Below are 27500 nucleotides of genomic sequence, written 5' to 3'. Positions count from 1 at the left end.
GCCGGGAGCGACGCCGCAATCGTGCCCAGGTGCGCGATCCGCGCAGTTGGAAGAGAAAAGACTTTGTGTAAAATTAAAAGATTGTAAACCTGGCAAAGCCGTCTGGCGTTCAGTCTGTCGGTCCTGAAAGAACCCCACGGCACAAGACGTGTCACAAACGCTAACGTTAATTAGTTGTGCAAATACCTTTTACAACATTAACAGTTACATATACTATGTACAAACCAACAATTCACTTTCACTTTAATCATACTATCATTGTTGTGTTATTAAGCAAAATAAGCAATACTTTTACTTTTGTTGAAATGTTTACACTGTACACTTTTTTGTATTGGATGTTTAGCTTTATTTTTGCACATTTTAGCAAACAAGCAATACTTTTACTTTTGTTGAAATGTTTACACTTGTTACAGAATATTTCCGTTTTGCACTTTTTTGTATTGGATGTTTATCTTTATTTTTGCACATTTTAAAGCAAAATAAGCAATACTTTTACTTTTGAAATGCTTATACTATTCCAGAATATTAAGATTTGCACTGGATGTTTACTTTTATATTTGCACATTAAAAAGCAAATAAGCTACTTTTAATTGTGTTAAATGTTAAAAGTTTTAAATGTTTACATTGTTACAGAATATTTTGTCATGTTGTTGTCAATGTTGACTGAGTGGCCATACTTTTTTTTTGTAAATAAAAGCCATGCCTTTTGAAAAAACTGGCCTACATTTATTTTTTCCTCTTCATTTTAAATAAAAAAAAAAATCGGTAAAAGGAAAAATAATCTATAGATTAATCGAAAAAATAATCTATAGATTAACCGAAAAAATAATCTATAGATTAATCGATAGAAAAATAATCGTTAGCTGCAGCCCTACAGTAAACAAATGGTAAAACAGTACTAAACAATTCCATTCAAAAAAAATTGGTGTCATTATTAACTGTCTGTCCAAGCTTGTATAATCTACTGCCTTCTTCAATTGTAAAAAATATTCTGTGCCTAAAATTCACATTTCTATCACAATTATCATACTGTAAACATGGTAAGCTAACTTCATTAAAATTAATAGTCCTGTCAATAGCATGGAATTACAATTCAAATGTAGTTTTTTTGTAAGCCTTTCAAAAGAATTCAAAATATGAAAAATGAATGACAATTAATTGAAGCCATCAGACACTTGAAAAGTGGCACATCACATCTCTAATGTAATCATTTGAACTTTTCAACAGAAATAGCACTGCAAAAATATTAAGGACATACTTCTGTATTTTGGTAGTTATGCTGTCAACATTTAACAAGATTTCTTCAACTTGGACTTGAAAGCATAAATAGTATAAACACTTTTAACAGTATAACAGTACTAAACAATTCCGCCGAACCCCTGAGGCCGACTCACCGAACCCAGGTTAAGAACCATTGCTCTAGGGCAGGGGTCGGCAACCCGCGGCTCTTTGATCACTCTGATGCGGCTCAGCAGCTCACTTGCTGAACCCCCCAATTTTCCCGTGAGACTTCCGGATTTCAGTGCCTCTCGCAGAAAACTCCCGGGATATATATTAACCGATTATCACCCTTACAACTATAATAAGGGCGTGCCATGATGGTATAAAATTTGGCGCACTTTACAATTTGTATTAACAGCGTGCCAGCCCAACACTTGTTACACAATACACATCTTCAGCTTGCACACGTACGTGACAGCAAGGCATACTTGGTCAACAGCCACACAGGTTACACTGACGGTGGCCATATAAAACAACTTTAACACTCTTACTAATAATGCGCCACACTTTGAACCAAAACCAAACAAGAATGACAAACACATTTCGGGAGAACGTCTGCACCTTAACACAACATAAACACAACAGAACAAACACCCAGAATCCCATGCAGCCCTGACTCTTCCGGGCTACATTATACACCCCTGCTACCACCAAACCCCGCCCCCACCCCAACCCTGCTCCCTGGTACCGGGGGTGTATAATGTATCCCGGAAGAGTTAGGGCTGCATGGGATTCTGGGTATTTGTCCTGTTGTGTTTATGTTGTGTTACGGTGCAGATGTTCTCCCGAAATGTGTTTGTCATTCTTGTTTGGTGTGGGTTCACAGTGTGGCGCATTATTAGTAAGAGTGTTAAAGTTTTTTTTTTATACCGCCACGGTCAGTGTAACCTGTGTGGTTGTTGACCAAGTATGCCCAAGTAAGCGGAAACACCATACAACGTGTGGCTGATCAGGCACGCTGTTGGTAGTAGTTGCTAAATGCTGTACCATCACGGTATGCATGACGCTGACAAGCGCCAATCGATTATAATCAGCGTACCGCACAAGTTATCAAATTCCATATAAAGGTGTGGCCAGCGTGTCTGAGACCCTTAGTTTAAACAAGCACAAAGCAAAAAAAACTTTGTATGCAGTGATATTTCATTTAAAATTTAAACATATTTTTGCGGCTCCCATTGTTTTCTGTAATTTGTGAAACTGGTCAAAATGGCTCTTTGACTTGTAAAGGTTACCAGAATGCACCCCCCATGCACGCTACTTCGATTAAAGTTTGCGTCCGAACCTAACGACTAAAAAAAAAAAGTGACCTTGTAATGACATTTTTGTGGAGTGTTCCCGTTTCCCTTTTTTAAAATTCCTCCTCACATTCCGCAGCGTCGCAGCCTCAAACTGTACCTCAGCTCGACTTATTGCGCAAGCAGAAACGGGTTTGGCCGTCTGCGAGCGAGCAACACGTGTGCAATGTTCTTCTCCTCCCCAGTGCAGACACTTCTGGCGGTGGCTTTTTTATTGATGACTTTCCTGTTTGTGCCCTGTGGCACCAGGTGTTATTTCAAGGGGGTGACACGCACAATTTCACAGCTATTATTAGGCGTAAACGTGACGTGGGGAGTGTTTACCGCACAAGGAACCTCCTGGTGTGTCGCAGGCAGTTTGTAATGAAGATCAGTGGAGGATAAGGACTGTTGTGTGTGTGTGTGTGGGGGGGGGGGACATACTGTACATACTGGAGGAGAATATGAACACTTTGACTCTGGTTTGACTGGTTGGCTGCTTGCTTGACTTGAAAAGTGAGCTCATTCAAGCCTTTGTTGTATTTTTTCCCAAGTTACATATTAACCCAAAAGCCTTTTGTGCCATCATTTCTCCATAATAAATCTGCTCTAGAATATTTTTCTAGCTGCTTTTCAGAGTTTAGTTGTAACCTTTCACCCATTTTTTGGGGGGGGCCATTTTATGTCCTGTCAAGAGATAAAATACAACCGCATTGTCCCCTTTTGCCAGTTTGCAACATGATCCCAGCACCTCTGTCCTCACTTGGAACACATCCAGGCCATCAAAACCTTATTAATACCTTCTTAGAAATGCAACATTTCTTGTAGAGCTTTTGCATCGGAACGTATTAAGTGGCCACCAGGCCCGCACCAAGCGAAAGTGACATAACTGCTCTTTTGTTTTGGAATGGTACATGAACCCGTGTCCATTTGTGCCCATGGAAAAGCACTGGAAAGATTCCACGACACATGACTTGACTCAAGTGCCTTTCGACAAGCAGTCGTTTCTCGCGCTGAACAAAGCCATATACTGTGTATAGTACACACTCATGCCTAAAAATAGCTCCACCAGAATTAAAAGTCTTATATTATAATATTGTTTAGATCAGGGGTCGGCAACCCGCGGCTCTTTGATCACTCTGATGCGGCTCAGCAGCTTACCTGCTGAACCCCCCAATTTTCCCGTGAGACTTCCGGATTTCGGTGTCTCTCGCAGAAAACATAAACATAAACACAACAGAACAAACACCCAGAATCCCATGCATCCCTGACTCTTCCGGGCTACATTATACACCCCTGCTCCCACCAAACCCTTCCCCCACCCCAACCCTGCTCCCTCACACATCAACCCCCCCCCCCCCCCCCCTGTGCGTCGGTTGAGGTGGGCGGGGTTTGGTAGCGGGGGTGTATAATGTATCCCGGAAGACTTAGGGCTGCATGGGATTCTGGGTATTTGTCCTGTTGTGTTTATGTTGTGTTACTGTGCAGATGTTCTCCTGAAATGTGTTTGTCATTCTTGATTGGTGTGGGTTCACAGTGTGGCGCATTATTAGTAAGAGTGTTATAGTTTTTTTTATACCGTCAGTGTAACCTGTGTGGTTGTTGAGCAAGTATGCCTTGCTGTCTCTTACGTGAGCAAGCGGAAACACCATACAACGTGTGGCTGATCAGGCACGCTGGTTGTAGTGGGTGCTATATGCTGTACCATCACGGCACGCATGACGCTGGCAAGCGCCATTCATTTAAAACCCGCGTGCCGCACCAGCTTTCAAATTCCATATAAAAGTGTGGGCAGCGTATCTGAGAACCCCTGGTTTATACATAGGACAAAGCATAAAAAAAACTTTGTTTACAGTGTTATTTCATTTAAAATTTCAAAAAATTTTGCGGCTCCCATTGTTTTCTATAATTTGCGAAACTGATCAAAATGGCTCTTTGACTGGTAAAGGTTGCCGACCCCTGCTTTAGATGAATCAGTCTGTGTTTTTAGAATATTGTACTGGACGTGGGTTGGTCCTAATGGGGTAACTTCGGCAGCACTTTTAGTGAGCTCTACTGGAAATACCGTATTTTGTGTGTCTGCAGTAGAGATGCGCGGTTTGCGGACACAACCGCGGAGTCCGCGGATAAACCGCGGGTCGGGCGGGTAAAAATAGATTTTAAATAGATGCGGGCAGTTGGCGGTTGAACCAATTCGGAAATACAGGTAAAAGCCAGTAAATTAGAATATTTTGAAAAACTTGATTTATTTCAGTAATTGCATTCAAAAGGTGTAACTTGTACATTATATTTATTCATTGCACACAGACTGATGCATTCAAATGTTTATTTCATTTAATTTTGATGATTTGAAGTGGCAGCAAATGAAAATCCAAAATTCCGTGTGTCACAAAATTAGAATATTACTTAAGGCTAATACAAAAAAGGGATTTTTAGAAATGTTGGCCAACTGAAAAGTATGAAAATGAAAAATATGAGCATGTACAATACTCAATACTTGGTTGGAGTATGGTTGCCTCAATTACTGCGTTAATGCGGCGTGGCATAGAGTCGATGAGTTTCTGGCACTGCTCAGGTGTTATGAGAGCCCAGGTTGCTCTGATAGTGGCCTTCAACTCTTCTGCGTTTTTGGGTCTGGCATTCTGCATCTTCCTTTTCACAATACCCCACAGATTTTCTATGGGGCTAAGGTCAGGGGAGTTGGCGGGCCAATTTAGAACAGAAATACCATGGTCCGTAAACCAGGCACGGGTAGATTTTGCGCTGTGTGCAGGCGCCAAGTCCTGTTGGAACTTGAAATCTCCATCTCCATAGAGCAGGTCAGCAGCAGGAAGCATGAAGTGCTCTAAAACTTGCTGGTAGACGGCTGCGTTGACCCTGGATCTCAGGAAACAGAGTGGACCGACACCAGCAGATGACATGGCACCCCAAACCATCACTGATGGTGGAAACTTTACACTAGACTTCAGGCAACGTGGATCCTGTGCCTCTCCTGTCTTCCTCCAGACTCTGGGACCTTGATTTCCAAAAGAAATGCAAAATTTGCATGGTTGGGTGATGGTTTGGGGTGCCATGTCATCTGCTGGTGTCGGTCCACTCTGTTTCCTGAGATCCAGGGTCAACGCAGCCGTCTACCAGCAAGTTTTAGAGCACTTCATGCTTCCTGCTGCTGACCTGCTCTATGGAGATGGAGATTTCAAGTTCCAACAGGACTTGGCGCCTGCACACAGCGCAAAATCTACCCGTGCCTGGTTTACGGACCATGGTATTTCTGTTCTAAATTGGCCCGCCAACTCCCCTGACCTTAGCCCCATAGAAAATCTGTGGGGTATTGTGAAAAGGAAGATGCAGAATGCCAGAGCCAAAAACGCAGAAGAGTTGAAGGCCACTATCAGAGCAACCTGGGCTCTCATAACACCTGAGCAGTGCCAGAAACTCATCGACTCCATGCCACGCCGCATTAACGCAGTAATTGAGGCAAAAGGAGCTCCAACCAAGTATTGAGTATTGTACATGCTCATATTTTTCATTTTCATACTTTTCAGTTGGCCAACATTTCTAAAAATCCCTTTTTTGTATTAGCCTTAAGTAATATTCTAATTTTGTGACACACGGAATTTTGGATTTTCATTTGTTACCACTTCAAATCATCAAAATGAAATGAAATAAACATTTGAATGCATCAGTCTGTGTGCAATGAATAAATATAATGTACAAGTTACACCTTTTGAATGCAATTACTGAAATAAATCAAGTTTTTCAAAATATTCTAATTTACTGGCTTTTACCTGTGTATATATACATAGTTAAATGTTGTTACCCAGATACGAAAAACGAGCAGCACTCTTTGAAACAGTCAATTGTTCATCAGGCACCGCGTCCCAGCAACAAGTGGTGCAAGTGAGTGCTCCTTCAGCGCAGCAGGGCGCATTTTAGAGGCCAGGCGCTCTCGCATGAATCCTGGCACTGTAGATGCCATTTTATTCCTGCATAGTGCTAACAAAAAAAAAAGTAAGTAGACATACGGTTGGATATGTTAAAGGAATTAGTCTACGTTACCTATAGGCGATACCAAATAAGCCCATGTCTAACCTATATTGAGTTCGGTCAGCTAAATAATTTTGATGGTTACGTGTTGTTTGGGCGCACTACAATGCAAAGGAATTAAGGCAATTGCGTTGTTTATTGTGTTTTTTTTCTATTCGAGATGTACTACTATGTGTGAATAATTATTTGGCCTCGCTTTCAAGTGAAGCGCAACTCCGATTGGCGACAATGTAAGGATATTTAGCCTGCTTTGTTTGTCGCGACCGTCTATTTTCATTATAATTCAAGTTTGATGATAAAGTGCAGTCTGATGGGTTTGATTTCCCCCCTTCAGCTATTTGCCTTGGCCAATAAGTTGCAGGTCATTTATTATTATTATTTATTTAATTTATTTTTGTTTAAATAGGGATGACATACATATGTTGTATAATTTAAGTTTGTGCGCGTGATTGACAGCCTAAGGCTTATGAGGCACATTTTTTATTTATTTTTTTATTTCAACTTAAAAACGTATGAGCCTATGCCTAGAACATAGGCTGTGTGTTTATCTTTATTTTCCTGCCTGTCGTTGACAATGGAGATTGTCTGATATTTTGTCATGGCTGCAGATCAATCAATAAAGGTTCATCTTTGTCGCGAAATTGTTCACTGCTTCACTGTGCACCCCGCCCTCGTCCCTATTTGAGCATTATAACGTTAACAAGTTAATATTCATTGAAATAAATTCAGAACATTTTTTTTACCTAACGAAAATATAGGCCTAGTCTTTCTAAAACATTTTTTTTAACTTCTTAAAAGCATCGTTCTGCTTGCTGCAACTGCGCACACAAAGTGTGAGGAACGCACTCCTGATCTGAGGGCATTGGCAACAATAGTCAACACTTTCTTAATGGAAATGACAATAATATTATAATAATGATAAATAATATTATCACGCATTAATATCTCTTAGCCACGAATGCGTGGCCAAGATATATTCATGCGTGGCACGCATTGAATGTCTCTGCTGCATTGGATCAGTCTCCTTTCTTTAACAGGCAAAAGCTTTATAACCTCACTAATGCCTTGCATCGTCTATATTAGATATATAACAACGGGCGGATGGCGGGCGGGTGTGGTTTGGATAAAATGTTGGTTCGGGTGGATGGCGGATGGTTGATGACTTTTGTGATGCGGTTTGGATGAAATAATTGCCTATCCGCGCATCTCTAGTCTGCAGTTTTAATGCTAATGAGTTGTAGGGCTGGGCGATATATTAAGTTTGTAAGATGTATCGATATATTTTTAAACAAGATCTGAATGAACATCATTGTATTCTGTTTTCATTTACCATTTACACAACGTGACAACTTCACTGCTTTTGGGTTTTGTATATTGTGATTGATATTTTTATCGCAGGAGGCTGCACTATGTATATCGGGATATAGATTTTAGGCCACATGGCCATGTAGACGTGCCATACATTAGATACGACAGTGTAACAGTAAGGAGCGGGACAGAGAAATGTTAGCAACACTAGCATAGCTGCGTGAGCTACAGTGCTAACATTACATTTGAACAACACTGTCATGCTGAGTATTTCTATTTGCTGAAGAAAAACAACAGAATCTTACACGTCTGTAGCTGACTGACAGAGCTTTATTTCTGGATGTGTAGCGAAGCCTGCTCTCCCCTATATGCTCCATGACGTACGTCATCGAGCTAGCGGGTCATGCCAATTATGGGATGTCGTCATGTGTGTAATTTCATCCCCTTACCCTGAAGTTGGTGCTGAGTGTACGAGTTGTATCAGTCACACTTGTGATTGATGGCAACTTCCAGTTTTGACTCCCGCTGTCTAAACAAAACTGAAGGCCTGAGCAACCTTGACTGTTGTTTTGTCGGCCATATGTACAACTTCAGCGTTTTCAGGAGGGTTGCGCAATAGTTCGCAGGCGGGGATTGTCTGCACGCGAGTCACTTGAACCTATTTCTTGAATTTTACGGCAGCAGCTGCGGCCGGTGACCCTGAAAGGCTCCAGTTTGTCGCAAGCCAAATGTTGTGACTTCCCTCTTGCGACCCCCAGCCTGCCTGCTTCTGGCCTTCACTTCTTTACACATGAATTCATCATCAAACTACTTTTTATCACCTCCCGTCCGTCATTTTCCGCATTGGTTGTTATGACAAGTGATGTGAAAATTGGGTTAGGGTTCTGGGTATTTGTTCTGTTGTGTTTATGTTGTGTTACGGTGCGGATGTTCTCCCGAAATGTGTTTGTCATTCTTGTTTGGTGTGGATTCACAGTGTGGCGTATATTTCTAACAGAGTTAAAGTTGTTTATACGGCCACTCTCAGTGTAACCTGTATCGCTGTTGATCAAGTATGCGTTGCATTCACGTGTGTGTGCGTACAGTAGCCGCACATATCTTGTGACTGGGCCGGCACGTTATTAGAATGGATGAAAAGCGGACGTGATGACAGCTTGTAGAGGACGTTAAATGCAGTGCATTTAAGGCACGCCCCCAAGACTGTGGTCCGGGTGGACTATGAGATACAGGTAAAAGCCAGTAAATTAGAATATTTTGAAAAACTTGATTTATTTCAGTAATTGCATTCAAAAGGTGTAACTTGTACATTATATTTATTCATTGCACACAGACTGATGCATTCAAATGTTTATTTCATTTAATTTTGATGATTTGAAGTGGCAACAAATGAAAATCCAAAATTCCGTGTGTCACAAAATTAGAATATTACTTAAGGCTAATACAAAAAAGGGATTTTTAGAAATGTTGGCCAACTGAAAAGTATGAAAATGAAAAATATGAGCATGTACAATACTCAATACTTGGTTGGAGCTCCTTTTGCCTCAATTACTGCGTTAATGCGGCGTGGCATGGAGTCGATGAGTTTCTGGCACTGCTCAGGTGTTATGAGAGCCCAGGTTGCTCTGATAGTGGCCTTCAACTCTTCTGCGTTTTTGGGTCTGGCATTCTGCATCTTCCTTTTCACAATACCCCACAGATTTTCTATGGGGCTAAGGTCAGGGGAGTTGGCGGGCCAATTTAGAACAGAAATACCATGGTCCGTAAACCAGGCACGGGTAGATTTTACGCTGTGTGCAGGCGCCAAGTCCTGTTGGAACTTGAAATCTCCATCTCCATAGAGCAGGTCAGCAGCAGGAAGCATGAAGTGCTCTAAAACTTGCTGGTAGACGGCTGCGTTGACCCTGGATCTCAGGAAACAGAGTGGACCGACACCAGCAGATGACATGGCACCCCAAACCATCACCCAACCATGCAAATTTTGCATTTCCTTTGGAAATCGAGGTCCCAGAGTCTGGAGGAAGACAGGAGAGGCACAGGATCCACGTTGCCTGAAGTCTAGTGTAAAGTTTCCACCATCAGTGATGGTTTGGGGTGCCATGTCATCTGCTGGTGTCGGTCCACTCTGTTTCCTGAGATCCAGGGTCAACGGAGCCGTCTACGCTGACCTGCTCTATGGAGATGGAGATTTCAAGTTCCAACAGGACTTGGCGCCTGCACACAGCGCAAAATCTACCCGTGCCTGGTTTACTGACCATGGTATTTCTGTTCTAAATTGGCCCGCCAACTCCCCTGACCTTAGCCCCATAGAAAATCTGTGGGGTATTGTGAAAAGGAAGATGCAGAATGCCAGACCCAAAAACGCAGAAGAGTCGAAGGCCACTATCAGAGCAACCTGGGCTCTCATAACACCTGAGCAGTGCCAGAAACTCATCGACTCCATGCCACGCCGCATTAACGCAGTAATTGAGGCAAAAGGAGCTCCAACCAAGTATTGAGTATTGTACATGCTCATATTTTTCATTTTCATACTTTTCATTTGGCCAACATTTCTAAAAATCCCTTTTTTGTACTATCCTTAAGTAATATTCTAATTTTGTGACACACGGAATTTTGGATTTTCATTTGTTGCCACTTCAAATCATCAAAATTAAATGAAATAAACATTTGAATGCATCAGTCTGTGTGCAATGAATAAATATAATGTACAAGTTACACCTTTTGAATGCAATTACTGAAATAAATCAAGTTTTTCAAAATATTCTAATTTACTGGCTTTTACCTGTATAATGACTGATGAACACCTTGGTTCGATAATGAAGGTTGCCTCAGCCCCGACATTAATGAACTAGCATCCAAGAAAAGATGGCAGGTATCTGGCTTGGGCACATCAGATTAGATCAGTGTGTTGCAAACTGAGCAGTTTAAAGTCCTGAATGGTTGGTTTATTCATTGTTATTTTATTTTCAAATGTATTAGCCTGTGGAAAAAGTTAATGTTGATATTTACCTCAGAAGGCTGCAAATAGAAAAGAGGCATTACATTTTTATTTAAATTTTATTTGATATTATTATTTGAAATTCGATTTTGCATGTCATTATAAAGTTATATAAGCCTTGCTAGTTCAATATTCAATGCAAAACTTGTTTGGGTCCCTATTAAAAGGTTAATTTGTTCAACGTTGGCCCGCGGCTTTGTTCACTTTTATATTTTGGCCCACTCTGTATTTGAGTTTGACACCCCTGTTGTAGATAGTTGAGGTTGATTTTGATATTGTTTTTATCTTGATAGATTGAAAATGAACAGCAATGAGTTGACTAATGAACATTATCACATCATTTATTCAGAAAGTATATATAAGGACAAATAAAGATGGAATAGTAATAATAATAATAATAATTAAAAAATATCAATGGCATATCAAATAAAATTTAAATAAAAATGTAATGCCTCTTTTCTATTTGCAGCCTTCTGAGGTAAACATCAACATTAACTTTTTCCACAGGCTAATACATTAGAAAATAAAATAACAATGAATAAACCAACCATTCAGGACCTTAAACTGCTCAGTTTGCAACACGCTGATCTAATCTGATGTGCCCAAGCCAGATACCTGCCATCTTTTCTTGGATGCTAGTTCATTAATGTCGGGGCTGAGGCAACCTTCATTATCGAACCAAGGTGTTCATCAGTCATTATATCTCGTAGTCCACCCGGACCACAACATGTAAGTGTAAAAAAAAAAACCCCAACAACATTATGATTTGTACATTTTCAGAACGTGCTTGTTCTATTTTTAAAAAAAGAAAACAATCTGAAGTTGTCTTTATTTTTAAGTTATGGTGCCGTGATTTTACCAGTTTGGCCCACTTGGGAGTAGATTTTTCTCCATGTGGCCCCCCATCTAAAATGAGTTTGACACGAACATGGGCATGACATTTTTTTCAAGTGTCATTAAAAACCGCATAAAAAAGCATTAAATTGCTGATACTGGTAGAAAGCCTGGTCTATGATAACTAAGGCTGAAACGACGCGTCGACGTAGTCGACGTCATCGGTTACGTAAATACGTCGACGCCGTTTTTGTGCGTCGGCGCGTCGCATATTTACGTCACACTACTTTACTGTCATGGCGGAGCGCAAAGCAGACGATGCGAGCGAGGGGAAAAAAGCACGCCAAAAGTCGTCAAAAGTGTGGGAGTATTTCAATAAACGGCCTAATAATGTTGTTGTATGCACACTGTGTCGAGCGGAAATGGCCTATCATAGCAGCACAACGGCTATGAACGAACATTTGAAAAGAAAACCCCCGACAGCGTTCTTGCCATCACCATCAACAAGTCAATCGTCCGCGTGCGTATACGTTGTCATTATTACACAAAAACATGAATGTGTCATTTGTATCTGCGTTGTAAATTCATAAACTAAAGCACCGTTTCGCTCTGAGAGGCGCGTTTGGCGTGCCTGTTCAGTGTTTACAAAGACGCGCTCCTCTTTAACGCTGTGGAGAGGCGGCGGCGGCGAGCGAGCGGCGAGGCGGGGCGCGCCGGGAGCGACGCCGCAATCGTGCCCAGGTGCGCGATCCGCGCAGTTGGAAGAGAAAAGACTTTGTGTAAAATTAAAAGATTGTAAACCTGGCAAAGCCGTCTGGCGTTCAGTCTGTCGGTCCTGAAAGAACCCCACGGCACAAGACGTGTCACAAACGCTAACGTTAATTAGTTGTGCAAATACCTTTTACAACATTAACAGTTACATATACTATGTACAAACCAACAATTAACTTTCACTTTAATCATACTATCATTGTTGTGTTATTAAGCAAAATAAGCAATACTTTTACTTTTGTTGAAATGTTTACACTGTACACTTTTTTGTATTGGATGTTTAGCATTATTTTTGCACATTTTAGCAAATAGGCAATACTTTTACTTTTGTTGAAATGTTTACACTTGTTACAGAATATTTCCGTTTTGCACTTTTTTGTATTGGATGTTTATCTTTATTTTTGCACATTTTAAAGCAAAATAAGCAATGCTTTTACTTTTGAAATGCTTATACTATTCCAGAATATTAAGATTTGCACTGGATGTTTACTTTTATATTTGCACATTAAAAAGCAAATAAGCTACTTTTAATTTTGTTAAATGTTAAAAGTTTTAAATGTTTACATTGTTACAGAATATTTTGTCATGTTGTTGTCAATGTTGACTGACTAGTGGCCATACTTTTTTTTTTGTAAATAAAAGCCATGCCTTTTGAAAAAACTGGCCTACATTTATTTTTTCCTCTTCATTTTAAATTAAAAAAAAAATCGGTAAAAGGAAAAATAATCTATAGATTAATCGAAAAAATAATCTATTGATTAACCGATTAATCGAAAAAAATAATCTATAGATTAATCGATAGAAAAATAATCGTTAGCTGCAGCCCTAATGATAACTCGTTACATGTAATGCTGCTTTTCCAAACACCGATTATGACGACGTCATCACACTGCTTTTGTATTTTTTCAAAGGTGCCTGAGGTGATCAGCAGCATTCGCCAAGTGTCCAAATCAGCCCTAAAGGAAGAGGCCAAACCAAAACAGGAAGCCGACGAGGCCTTCTACAACTCCCAGAAGTTTGAAGTGCTCTACTGTGGCAAGGTCGGATGCGACAACAGGAAGCCTTTTCAATACCGCCACCTTGTTCCACTTCAAAGCGCGTTTTTTCTAATCGCAGGTGACGGTGGGGCACAAGAAGGCGCCCTCCACCCTCATTGACGACTGCGTGGAAAAGTTCCACCAGCATGAGGTTAAGCGCAAACGCCTGATTAATGGCCAGAAAGGCTCCGTAGACAAAGTCCCTGTGGAGTTCACCATCGGCGGGGAAGTAGATCCGCTCTCGTCGACCTTGAATGAGAAAACCGAGGAGCCAGAAGGTCTGGAAGGCGACGACTTGTTGGGTAAGAGATGCCAATGTGGGAATAGCGTTGTGAGTAGGTTCCGTTTAATCACACTCAGGGTTGATCCGTCAGATAAACACTACGCGGCTGTTTAGGGCCACAACCCCAAATTTCTTTCATTTAAATCCGTCGCTCATACAATACATCATAAAAGTTGAGATAGTTATTTTTACAGTCACAGTTCAATAGTAAGGTTGTTGAAATCCAATCAAAATTAAAGCTGCAAGCAGCATTGGTCGGGCCCGCATATTTGGCAGGTGCTATTCCTAAGTGTCCCAATACTTTTGTCAAGTTTAGGCGTAAGTGTCCCAATACTTTTGTCCAGTGTAAGTGTCCCAATACTTTTGTCCAGTGTAAGTGTCCCAAAACTTTTGTCCAGTGGTAGTCATAAGTGTCCCAATACTTTTGTCTAGTGTACCTACCTTGTCTGCATTGTGTGGGCACGTTGGTGCTTCCTGCTTTTAAGCAGCCATCTTAAAAAAAACAGCAGCGCAGCAGCATCAGCGCAGCGGTTCTTAGAAGGGTCATAAAATCAAAACCGGAGCAGTTTTCAAAACGCTTTCGATAACTTTTAATCAGAAGGGGTTCAATCTCTCTCCTGTGTTAGTTTGAAGCCGAAACGACAAACGCGCTCAGAGGAGATAATGTTTGAAGAAAGGTGACCGGTTTTTACAAAAATGTTGTTTTGAAGGGGGAATAGCAAACTTCCTGTTGATTTTTGCTGGGGGTTGTCAATTTAAAAAATGTAGGTCTAAGTGAGACCTACATAGAGGTTTTTGTTTCATGTCTCTCCGACCTTCCCAGTGGGAGTTACATGCAGTTTTGTCATTTCTTTCATCCGAGGAGCAGTTTTGTCGCCGTTTTATTCAAAAATTGCGCAAGACCGCAATTTTGAGATTTGGGGTTAGGTTTTTTTTTTATTAGATCGCAATTTTTGCCAGTCCTGATGTGTGCGTTCAGTTTGGTGAGTTTTGAAGCATGTTAAGGGGGTCAAATTACAGCTCAAAGAGGCAAAAGTGACTGTTTTTAGTACTTTTTTGTCTTGAAGGGGGAATTGCCAACTTCCTGTTGATTTTTGCCCGAGAATATACTATTATGAAATCTAGGTCTAAGTCAGACCTGTTTCATGTCTCTCCGACCTTCCTAGTGGGAGTTACAGGCAGTCTAGTTTTTTTTTTCCTAGGGGGCGCTAGAGCGCAATTTTGAGTTTTGTGGTTCGTTTTTTTTACTACAAGGCAATTTTCGCAGGTCCTGATGTGTGGGTCAAATATGGTGAGTTTTGAAGCATGTTAAGTGGGTCAAATTAGTGCTCAAAGAGGCGGCGGAAGAATAATAAAGAATAATAATAAAGAATAAAACCTTACAAATTCAATAGGTCCTTATGTCCCATTGCATAAGGACTCCCTTTGGGAGTCCTTATACAATGGGCCATGCGGGCCCTAATAATAATAAAACCTTACAAATTCAATAGGTCCTTATGTCCCATTGCATAAGGACTCCCTTTGGGAGTCCTTATACAATGGGCCATGCGGGCCCTAATAATAATAAAACCTTACAAATTCAATAGGTCCTTATGTCCCATTGCATAAGGACTCCCTTTGGGAGTCCTTATACAATGGGCCATGCGGGCCCTAATAATAATAAAACCTTACAAATTCAATAGGTCCTTATGTCCCATTGCATAAGGACTCCCTTTGGGAGTCCTTATACAATGGGCCATGCGGGCCCTAACTATGTAACAGTACCTACTCCCCTTTGCAAAAAAGCATGTTTCAAGCCCCTGATAGCGGCAAACCCAGCACTGTCACCAACACAGACGTCATAACGTCATCAAAGCTCACAACGGTTGGATTTTTTTTTAATGTATTCTAAATATTAAACTAGATGAGGCAATTCCTGAAGGAATTGCGTGTGAATGCTTCAATGCTGAAGTTGAACTGAAATGCGGACAGAATGTAAGAATAGTTTGAATGTTGAACAGGCTGAATATTTTGAAATTGGAACGGTTTGAATCGGATACAAAATGTGGGAGTTGTGGAACTTTGAAAAATGTCCCATTTATTTCAATGGGAATTTCATGAAAATTTGGGAATTCCGGGAAAAGAGGGAATTTTTTTGAAAATGGTTAAAAAAAAAAATGTAATCTTCTTGATGTTGGAATTTTTCAAAACGGTCGAGAAATGTTGAAGGAGTAACATTGCTAATTCAGAAATGGTGTAATGGAATTCTGGGTAAACCAGGAAATTTTCCAGTTTAAAAACAACTTTTTGATTAAGAGGTATGATTTGACGGTGGAACGGTTGAAGTGGGTTGAAATGCTTTGAAAAATGTGGAAGGAGTAGTCGCCAGAAAAAAGGGTGGAAATTGGGCTCTGGAAAAGCAGGAATTCTGGAAAATCCTGGAATTTTTTTGAACTTGGAAAAATTATATTTTAAATTTCCAGAATGTGTTGAAGGTGGAATGGTTTGAATAGGGTGAAAAATGTGGAAATGGTGAAAGTTTGAAAATTGACTGATTCATTTTGAATGGGAAAAATGTCCCGGGAAATCTGGGAATTTTTGGAATTTGTCAAGGGAAAGCCCGCGATTCCCGTAGAGACTGAACAGTTTGAAATTGGAACGGTTTGAATCGGATACAAAATGTGGGAGTTGTGGAACTTTGAAAAATGTCCCATTCATTTCAATGGGAATTTCATGGAAATTTGGGAATTCCGGGAAAAGAGGGATTTTTTTTAAAAATGGTTAAAAAAAATGTAATCTTCTGAATGAGTTAAAATAGTTGATGTTGGAATTTTTCAAAACGGTCGAGAAATGTTGAAGGAGTAACATTTTTAATTCAGAAATGGTGTTACGGAATTAATGGAATTTTGGGTAAACCAGGAATTTTTCCATTTCAAAAAACAACTTTGTCCTGATTAAGAGGAATGATTTGACGGTGGAACGGTTGAAGTGGGTTGAAATGCTTTGAAAAATGTGGAAGAAGTAGTCGCCAGAAAAAAGGGTGGAAATTGGGCTCTAGAAAAGCAGGAATTCTGGAAAATCCTGGAATTTTTTTGAACTTGGAACAATTATATTTGAAATTTCCAGAATGGTGGAATGTGTTGAAGGTGGAATGGTTTGAATAGGTTGAAAAATGTGGAAATGGGGAAAGTTTGAAAATTGACTGATTCATTTTGAATGGGAAAAATGTGACGGAAAACCGGGAAATCTGGGAATTTTTGGAATTTGTCAAGGGAAAGCCCGCGATTCCCGTAGAGGCTGAACAGTTTGAAATTGGAACGGTTTGAATCGGATACAAAATGTGGGGGTTGTGGAACTTAGAAAAATGTCCCATTCATTTCAATGGGAATTTCATGGAAATTTGGGAATTCCGGGAAAAGAGGGAATTTTTTTGAAAATGGTTAAAAAAAAATTTAATCTTCTGAATGAGTTAAAATAGTTGATGTTGGAATTTTTCAAAACGGTCGAGAAATGTTGAAGGAGTAACATTGCTAATTCAGAAATGGTGTTATGGAATTCTGGGTAAACCAGGAAATTTTCCAGTTTAAAAACAACTTTTTGATTAAGAGCAATGATTTGACGGTGGAACGGTTGAAGTGGGTTGAAATGCGTTGAAAAATGTGGGAGGAGTAGTCGCCAGAAAAAAGGGTGGAAATAGGGCTTTGGAAAAGCAGGAATTCTGGAAAATCCTGGAATTTTTTTTAACTTGGAAAAATTATATTTTAAATTTCCAGAATGTGTTGAAGGTGGAATGGTTTGAATAGGTTGAAAAATGTGGAAATGGTGAAAGTTTGAAAATTGACTGATTCATTTTGAATGGGAAAAATGTGACGGAAAACCGGGAAATCTGGGAATTTTTGGAATTTGTCAAGGGAAAGCCCGCGATTCCCGTAGAGGCTGAACAGTTTGAAATTGGAACGGTTTGAATCGGATACAAAATGTGGGCGTTGTGGAACTTTGAAAAATGTCCCGTTCATTTCAATGGGAATTTCATGGAAATTTGGGAATTCCGGGAAAAGAGAGAATTTTTTAGAAAACTGTAAAAAAAAAAATAATGTTCTGAATGAGTTAAAATAGTTGATGTTGGAATTTTTCAAAACGGTGGAGAAATGTTGAAGGAGTAACATTGCTAATTCAGAAATGGTGTTATGGAATTCTGGGTAAACCAGGAAATTTTCCAGTTTAAAAACAACTTTTTGATTAAGAGGAATGATTTGACGGTGGAACGGTTGAAGTGGGTTGAAATGCGTTGAAAAATGTGGGAGGAGTAGTCGCCAGAAAAAAGGGTGGAAATAGGGCTTTGGAAAAGCAGGAATTCTGGAAAATCCTGGAATTTTTTTTAACTTGGAAAAACTATATTTTAAATTTCCAGAATGTGTTGAAGGTGGAATGGTTTGAATAGGTTGAAAAATGTGGAAATGGTGAAAGTTTGAAAATTGACTGATTCATTTTCAATGGGAAAAATGTCCCGGAAATCTGGGAATTTTTGGAATTTGTCAAGGGAAAGCCCGAGATTCCCGTAGAGGCTGAACAGTTTGAAATTGGAACGGTTTGAATCGGATACAAAATGTGGCCGTTGTGGAACTTTGAAAAATGTTCCGTTCATTTCAATGGGAATTTCATGGAAATTTGGGAATTCCGGGAAAAGAGGGAATTTTTTTGAAAATGGTAAAAAAAAAAAGTAATCTTCTGAATGAGTTAAAATAGTTGATGTTGGAATTTTTCAAAACGGTGGAGAAATGTTGAAGGAGTAACATTGCTAATTCAGAAATGGTGTTATGGAATTCTGGGTAAACCAGGAAATTTTCCAGTTTAAAAACAACTTTTTGATTAAGAGGAATGATTTGACGGTGGAACGGTTGAAGTGGGTTGAAATGCGTTGAAAAATGTGGGAGGAGTAGTCGCCAGAAAAAAGGGTGGAAATAGGGCTTTGGAAAAGCAGGAATTCTGGAAAATCCTGGAATTTTTTTTAACTTGGAAAAACTATATTTTAAATTTCCAGAATGTGTTGAAGGTGGAATGGTTTGAATAGGTTGAAAAATGTAGAAATGGTGAAAGTTTGAAACTTGACTGATTCATTTTGAATGGGAAAAATGTCACGGAAATCTGGGAATTTTTGGAATTTGTCAAGGGAAAGCCCGCGATTCCCGTAGAGGCTGAACAGTTTGAAATTGGAACGGTTTGAATCGGATACAAAATGTGGGCGTTGTGGAACTTTGAAAAATGTTCCGTTCATTTCAATGGGAATTTCATGGAAATTTGGGAATTCCGGGAAAAGAGGGAATTTTTTTGAAAATGGTTAAAAAAAAAAGTAATCTTCTGAATGAGTTAAAATAGTTGATGTTGGAATTTTTCAAAACGGTGGAGAAATGTTGAAGGAGTAACATTGCTAATTCAGAAATGGTGTTACGGAATTCTGGGTAAACCAGGAAATTTTCCAGTTTAAAAACAACTTTTTGATTAAGAGGAATGATTTGACGGTGGAATGGTTGAAGTGGGTTGCAATGCGTTGAAAAATGTGGGAGGAGTAGTCGCCAGAAAAAAGGGTGGAAATAGGGCTTTGGAAAAGCAGGAATTCTGGAAAATCGTGGAATTTTTTTTAACTTGGAAAAATTAGATTTTAAATTTCCAGAATGTGTTGAAGGTGGAATGGTTTGAACAGGTTGAAAAATGTGGAAATGGTGAAAATTTGAAACTTGACTGATTCATTTTGAATGGGAAAAATGTCCCGGAAAACCGGGAAATCTGGGAATTTTGGGAATTTGTCAAGGGAAAGCCCGCGATTCCCGTAGAGGCTGAACAGTTTGAAGTTGGAACGGTTTGAATCGGACACAAAATGTGGGCGTTGTGGAACTTTGAAAAATGTCCCGTTCATTTCAATGGGAATTTCATGGAAATTTGGGAATTCCGGGAAAAGAGGGAATTTTTTAGAAAACTGTAAAAAAATAATTAATGTTCTGAATGAGTTAAAATAGTTGATGTTGGAATTTTTCAAAACGGTGGAGAAATGTTGAAGGAGTAACATTGCTAATTCAGAAATGGTGTTACGGAATTCTGGGTAAACCAGGAAATTTTCCAGTTTAAAAACAACTTTTTGATTAAGAGGAATGATTTGACGGTGGAACGGTTGAAGTGGGTTGAAATGCGTTGAAAAATGTGGGAGGAGTAGTCGCCAGAAAAAAGGGTGGAAATAGGGATTTGGAAAAGCAGGAATTCTGGAAAATCCTGGAATTTTTTTTAACTTGGAAAAATTATATTTTAAATTTCCAGAATGTGTTGAAGGTGGAATGGTTTGAATAGGGTGAAAGATGTGGAAATGGTGAAAGTTTGAAAATTGACTGATTCATTTTGAATGGGAAAAATGTCCCGGAAAACCGGGAAATCTGGGAATCGGGTGAACAATGCGGAAGGTAGAGCGCGCCAAAATCTGGAGAAGAATAATAATAAGTTGAATAATAATAATAAATAGATTAATTTTGGTGTAGAAAACCATATTATTATTATTATTATTATTATTATTATAATTATTATTTTTATTATTATGCTTTAGAGCATTCACACAATAATAATATTAATAATAATAAATAGATTAATTTTGATGTAGAAAACCATATGTGTGAATGCTTTGGAGCATTCCGATTCGGAATGGCAGACAGAAATACCCATTTTTTTTATATATATAAATGTATTTATTTAGCTATTCTTGTTTAAATCACACTTACGTGTAACTTACAAATGACAATATATTTATTTATTTAAGTGTGTATCAAACTGGTAGCCCTTCGCATTAATCAGTACCCAAGAAGTAGTTTTTGGTTTCAAAAAGGTTGGTGACCCCTGTACTAGGGCATCAAATCAGTGTCAGTTGAGTCGGTCCATAGGTTGCCTGTAGGGATTTTTAATGTCCAGCAGATGTCAGTATTTAGTGACACAGTATCGACACAGTATCAATACAGTTTTGCAATGTGTCGAAACGCTTCATGACGCCTCATCAACCCATCACTACTTACAGTATTAACACTTTTTAGGGCGCAAGCAAAGGCTGATATAACTAGCAAACACATCTGCCATCTACCGTCTTGGACTGGCAACTGTAATTGCAACTATTAAGGATTGTAAAGTTTGACCAAAATTGCGTTTATATGCTAATTAAATAGGTCATTTTAGCCTGATTGACTTTAAAACATGTCAGTGTGGCACATACCTTTGCAACTCACTATTGCCTCACCAAGTACAAAGTGGTGGATAAAGCAGCTGGCACCAAATGCAGCTGCTGAAGTTAATAATAAACAAGGACATCAGGAGGTTGCCTACACTCTTAGAAATAAAAGTGCTAAGTAGAACCATATATGGTTCTTCGGCTCGTCCTCATAGGAGAACCGTTTTTGGCTCCAGGTAGAACCTTTTTATAAAGGTTCCACCTGGAACCCTTTTGGAGGGTTCTACCTAGAACTGTGTGTGTAAGGTTCCACCCAGAACCCCCCATGAGAGGTTCTACAAAGAACCCACGCAGGGAGTTCCACTAGGAACCCTTTTGTATTTCAAGACTTTCATCTAGAACCCACGCAGGGAGTTCCACTAAGAACCCTTTTGTATTTCAAGACTTTCATCTAGAACCCACGCAGGGAGTTCCACTAAGAACCCTTTTGTATTTCAAGACTTTAATCTAGAACCCACGCAGGGAGTTCCACTAAGAACCCTTTTGTATTTCAAGACTTTCATCTAGAACCCACGCAGGGAGTTCCACTAAGAACCCTTTTGTATTTCAAGACTTTAATCTAGAACCCACACAGGGAGTTCCACTAAGAACCCTTTTGTATTTCAAGACTTTCATCTAGAACCCACGCCGGGAGTTCCACTAAGAACCCTTTCGTATTTCAAGGGTTTCATCTAGAACCCACACAGGGAGTTCCACTAAGAACCCTTTTGTATTTCAAGACTTTCATCTAGAACCCACGCAGGGAGTTCCACTAAGAACCCTTTCGTATTTCAAGGGTTTCATCTAGAACCCACACAGGGAGTTCCACTAAGAACCCTTTTGTATTTCAAGACTTTCATCTAGAACCCACGCAGGGAGTTCAACTAAGAACCCTTTCGTATTTCAAGGGTTTCATCTAGAACCCACACAGGGAGTTCCACTAAGAACCCTTTTGTATTTCAAGACTTTCATCTAGAACCCACGCAGGGAGTTCCACTAAGAACCCTTTCGTATTTCAAGGGTTTCATCTAGAACCCACACAGGGAGTTCCACTAAGAACCCTTTTGTATTTCAAGACTTTCATCTAGAACCCACGCAGGAAGTTCCACTGAGAACCCTTTCGTATTTCAAGGGTTTCATCTAGAACCCACACAGGGAGTTCCACTAAGAACCCTTTCGTTTGTCAAGGGTTTCATCTAGAACCTATGCAGGGAGTTCCACTAAGAACCCTTTCATGTTTCAAGGGTTTCATCTAGAACTCACACAGGGAGTTCCACAAAGAACTCTTTCATGTTTCAAGGGTTTCATCTAGATCTGACACGGGGTTCTAAAAACATCCCTTTTCAAAGGTTTTCTCCGATAACCGTCTTGTCTTCTGAGGGTTCTATAAAGAACCATATTGTATTCTACAGATCAGTTTAGTTCATATTATATTGTGGTCATTTATCATGTTGACATTGAACAAACATTTGAATGAGAAAAACATTTATTTAAAGATAGGCACCATTATTGGCAAATGTTATCAGGAAGTATGTCCCTGGTGACACAGGATCTTACCCATGCTTTCAACAATCCCTGAAGAACTCTTTCTTCCAAAAACGGTTCTCTGGATCAAAATAGTTCTTACTGGAACCCTTAGTGTTAGTGAGAACCCTTTTAAAACCAATTATTCAGAAAAGGGGGTTTAAAGGGTTCTCTGGATCAAAATGGTTCTTACTGGAACCATTAGCGTTACCAAGAACCCTTGAAAAACCCTTTCTTCGGGAAAGGGTTTTTCAGAAGCAAATGGTTCCAGTTAGAACCTCAGCCCTTGTAGAAGAACCCTTTTAGAACCCTTATTTCTAAGAGTGTACAGCCAAAGCTGTGAATGCCCATTGTAACACTGAACGTGTCTAATGTTCAGGCCTGTCCAGCAGCGCCAGTCAGAGCAGCCTGAGAGGAACGTTCCCCGAGTGCATCCTGGAAGATTCGGGCTTCCAGGAACCGCAGGAGTTCCGCACGCGCTGCAGCAGCATGGCTGGAGGTCTGCAGAGGAAGCCCGGCGAAGGCCCCGTCGCGAAGGACCCCGTACGCCGCAGACACGCCAGCGCTCCGAACAACGTTCAGCCGTCCGATTCGGACAAAAACCGAACCATGCTCTTCCAGGTAGGCCCGATGGAGACTCCCAGAGTTGGTTGGAGACAGTCGGTCCATTGATGAAACGCTGCACTGCTGCTTGGTATGCACGCCGAAGCTTTGCAGGATGAGGTGGATGTGAAAGAGCTCTTTTTACACGTCATGCAAGTGTAAACATTATGGCCTAAATTGGTAAATGCATTAATAAACACAGAACCACAAACTAAACCTTGACTTGGACTGCAAAGTACACATTGAACTTTATGATGGATCCTATTATGGACGATTAAAAAGGCAAGATAAATCAATAAAAAATATATTAAAAAAAAGTTAATAAAAATGCACAATATTTTAAATTATTATTTATAATAAAATTATTAATTATCAATTCCCACCTCCGGAAGAACTTTGAACATGTCACGAGGGAGGTGCTGGACATTGAGTCCGAATGGACCATGTCCCGCGCCTCTATTGTCGAGGCGGCTGATTGGAGCTGTGGCCGCAAGGTAGTTGGTGCTTGTCGTGGCGGTAATCCTAGAACCCGTTGGTGGACACCGGCGGTGAGGGATGCCGTCAAGCTGAAGAAGGAGTCCTATCGGGTTCTTTTGGCTCATAGGACTCCTGAGGCAGCGGACAAGTACCGACAGGCCAAGCGGTGTGCGGCTTCAGCAGTCGCAGAGGCAAAAACTCGGACATGGGAGGAGTTCGGTGAGGCCATGGAAAACGACTTCCGGACGGCTTCGAAGCAATTCTGGACCACCATCCGCCGCCTCAGGAAGGGAAAGCAGTGCACTATCAACACCGTGTATGGCGAGGATGGTGTTCTGCTGACCTCGACTGCGGATGTTGTGGATCGGTGGAGGGAATACTTCGAAGACATCCTCAATCCCACCGACACGTCTTCCTATGAGGAAGCAGTGCCTGGGGAGTCTGTGGTGGGCTCTCCTATTTCTGGGGCTGAGGTTGCTGAGGTAGTTAAAAAGCTCCTCGGTGGCAAGGCCCCGGGGGTAGATGAGATCCGCCCGGAGTTCCTTAAGGCTCTGGATGCTGTGGGGCTGTCTTGGTTGACAAGACTCTGCAGCATCGCGTGGACATCGGGGGCGGTACCACTGGATTGGCAGACCGGGGTGGTGGTTCCTCTCTTTAAGAAGGGGAACCGGAGGGTGTGTTCTAACTATCGTGGGATCACACTCCTCAGCCTTCCCGGTAAGGTCTATTCAGGTGTACTGGAGAGGAGGCTACGCCGGATAGTCGAACCTCGGATTCAGGAGGAACAGTGTGGTTTTCGTCCTGGTCGTGGAACTGTGGACCAGCTCTATACTCTCGGCAGGGTCCTTGAGGGTGCATGGGAGTTTGCCCAACCAGTCTAGATGTGTTTTGTGGACTTGGAGAAGGCATTCGACCGTGTCCCTCGGGAAGTCCTGTGGGGAGTGCTCAGAGAGTACGGGGTATCGGACTGTCTGATTGTGGCAGTCCGCTCCCTGTATGATCAGTGCCAGAGCTTGGTCCGCATTGCCGGTAGTAAGTCGGACACGTTTCCAGTGAGGGTTGGACTCCGCCAAGGCTGCCCTTTGTCACCCATTCTGTTCTGAACTTTTATGGACAGAATTTCTAGGCGCAGTCATGGCGTTGAGGGGATCTTGTTTGGTGGCTGCAGGATTAGGTCTCTGCTTTTTGCAGATGATGTGGTCCTGATGGCTTCATCTGTCCAGGATTTTCAGCTCTCACTGGATCGGTTCGCAGCTGAGTGTGAAGCGACTGGGATGAGAATCTCCAAGTCCGAGTCCATGGTTCTCGCCCGGAAAAGGGTGGAGTGCCATCTCCGGGTTGGGGAGGAGATCTTGCCCCAAGTGGAGGAGTTCAAGTACCTCGGAGTCTTGTTCACGAGTGAGGGAAGAGTGGATCGTGAGATCGACAGGTGGATCGGTGCGGCGTCTTCAGTAATGCGGACGCTGTATCGATCCGTTGTGGTGAAGAAGGAGCTGAGCCGGAAGGCAAAGCTCTCAATTTACCGGTCGATCTACGTTCCCATCCTCACCTATGGTCATGAGCTTTGGGTTATGACCGAAAGGACAAGATCACGGGTACAAGCGGCCCAAATGAGTTTCCTCCGCCGGGTGGCGGGGCTCTCCCTTAGAGATAGGGTGAGAAGCTCTGTCATCCGGGAGGAGCTCAAAGTAAAGCCGCTGCTCCTCCACATCGAGAGGAGCCAGATGAGGTGGTTCGGGCATCTGGTCAGGATGCCACCCGAACGCCTCCCTAGGGAGGTGTTTAGGGCACGTCCGACCGGTAGGAGGCCACGGGGAAGACCCAGGACACGTTGGGAAGACTATGTCTCCCGGCTGGCCTGGGAACGCCTCGGGGTCCCACAGGAAGAGCTGGACGAAGTGGCTGGGGAGAGGGAAGTCTGGGCTTCCCTGCTTAGGCTGCTGCCCCCGCGACCCGACCTCGGATAAGCAGAAGAAGATGGATGGATGGATGGATGGATAATAAAATTATATTTAATTAAATATACAGTACAGACCAAAAGTTTGGACACACCTTCTCATTCAATGAGTTTTCTTTATTTTCATGACTATTTACATTGTAGATTGTCACATCAAAACTATGAATGAACACATGTGGAGTTATGTACTTCACAAAAAAAGGTGAAATAACTGAAAACATGTTTTATATTCTAGTTTCTTCAAAATAGCCACCCTTTGCTCTGATTACTGTTTTGCACACTCTTGGCATTCTCTCGATGGGCTTCAAGATGTAGTCACCTGAAATGATTTTCACTTCACAGGTGTCATAGTTTTGATGTGACAATCTACAATGTAAATAGTCATGAAAATAAAGAAAACACATCGAAATGAGAAGGTGCGTCCAAACTTTTGGCCTGTACTGTATATACTTACAAATTTAAAAAACAGGTTTAAAATTGTAGTTTTTATGTTGGACTACAGTACACTATACTGTGGTTATAAAAAAATTAAATAAAACTTTTATCTCGCTTATTTATAGTTTATATTGTGCTCTTTAATTTGTATTATTTTTAAATTTTATTTATCTCCACTGCTGCTAAATAAGCTGTGTTTCATTGTCTTTCTGGAGCAAGGACAATAAAGAATTAATTCAAAAAATATAAATGAATAAAAAGATATGTATTTTTCTATCTACACAATGCAGCTGTATGTGTGTGTATGTATACACATACATATATATTGTAATAATCAACAAATAATAAAAAAAAATTAGGGCTGCAACTAACAACTAATTTGATCATCGATTAATCTGTCGATTATTCATTCATTTCTTTTTATTCCTTTCATGAAAATGCATACTTACAAGCCACGTACAGTTCACACTTTCATTGTTTTTTGTTTCTTATACATTTCCATGATCAGAAAGGAGCAGATGGAAGAATAATATTCTTATATTTATCTGCCTCCCTTTTTAACACAAATTATTTTAGATGACTTTATCACTGTTCCCTCCACCAACACCCCAACTCCAACATACTTTTAATTTTCGTTTAACTGTGTGTCTTTTTTCAAAAGGATTTACACACTTTTCCAAACACCACGTTCAAATTTCTTAATTCCTAGATTATTTGCAAAATGACACACTTCATCAAAACATATGGCCGTTCATCAAAATAAAGCATTTTCTAAACTTGCGTGTTAATAAAATCAATTGCAACATTTCAAAATGAGCCGATTATGACAACTACTGTCAAGTTGTTATATCTTGTCTTATTATCGCGCAAGCCTGACAATAAGTTGCACCTGCAACAAGTTTGATGGCAGTAGTGTCTATGGCATGTTGAGGTGCCCTAAAAAGTGTTTGTACTGTAAGTAGTGCACTGATTACACAGTAGCTGTTTGATTGTAACACCTGGCCTGGCGACCCACCACCAAGTCCTCCCTCCGCCCTCCCGTGACTCTTGAACTTTTTTTTTGGTGGTATTATTACTTCGATTAATCGATTAATAATCGGATAAAAGAGACAAACTACATTTCTATCCTTTCCAGTATTTTATTGAAAAAAAAACCAGCATACTGGCACCATACTTATTTTGATTATTGTTTCTCAGCTGTTTGTAAATGTTGCAGTTTATAAATAAAGGTTTATATAAACAAATATATATATATATATATATATATATATATATATATATATATATATATATATATATATATATATGTCTTAATAAGGTTATCCAAAAAATAGTGCTCGATACCGTAGTAGAGCGCAATATATGTATGTGTGGGAAAAAAATCACAAGACTATTTCATCTCTACAGGCCTGTTTCATGAGGGGGGGTTCCCTCAATCATCAGGAGATTTTAATGGGA

At 40.5% G+C, this 27500-nt stretch overlaps 1 protein-coding gene across 3 annotated transcripts in view; it reads left to right on the top strand.

Moving 5' to 3' along the window:
* Positions 1 to 27500, top strand: part of tbc1d4 (TBC1 domain family, member 4) — a 110853-nt gene that overhangs the window by 5907 nt on the left and 77446 nt on the right. For all 3 annotated transcript variants that reach the window (XM_061970724.2, XM_061970725.2, XM_061970723.2), the window contains exons 2-4: positions 13422 to 13550; positions 13627 to 13849; positions 22950 to 23191. In XM_061970724.2, coding sequence (XP_061826708.2) covers positions 13422 to 13550; positions 13627 to 13849; positions 22950 to 23191 — 594 coding nt within the window. The remainder of the gene's footprint in view (positions 1 to 13421; positions 13551 to 13626; positions 13850 to 22949; positions 23192 to 27500) is intronic.

The sequence above is a fragment of the Nerophis lumbriciformis genome, linkage group LG13, assembly GCF_033978685.3.
Source record: "Nerophis lumbriciformis linkage group LG13, RoL_Nlum_v2.1, whole genome shotgun sequence".
Taxonomy (NCBI): domain Eukaryota; kingdom Metazoa; phylum Chordata; class Actinopteri; order Syngnathiformes; family Syngnathidae; genus Nerophis; species Nerophis lumbriciformis.
The sequence above is the reverse complement of the archived record's forward strand: the minus strand, read 5'-3'. Positions and strand labels throughout refer to the sequence as shown.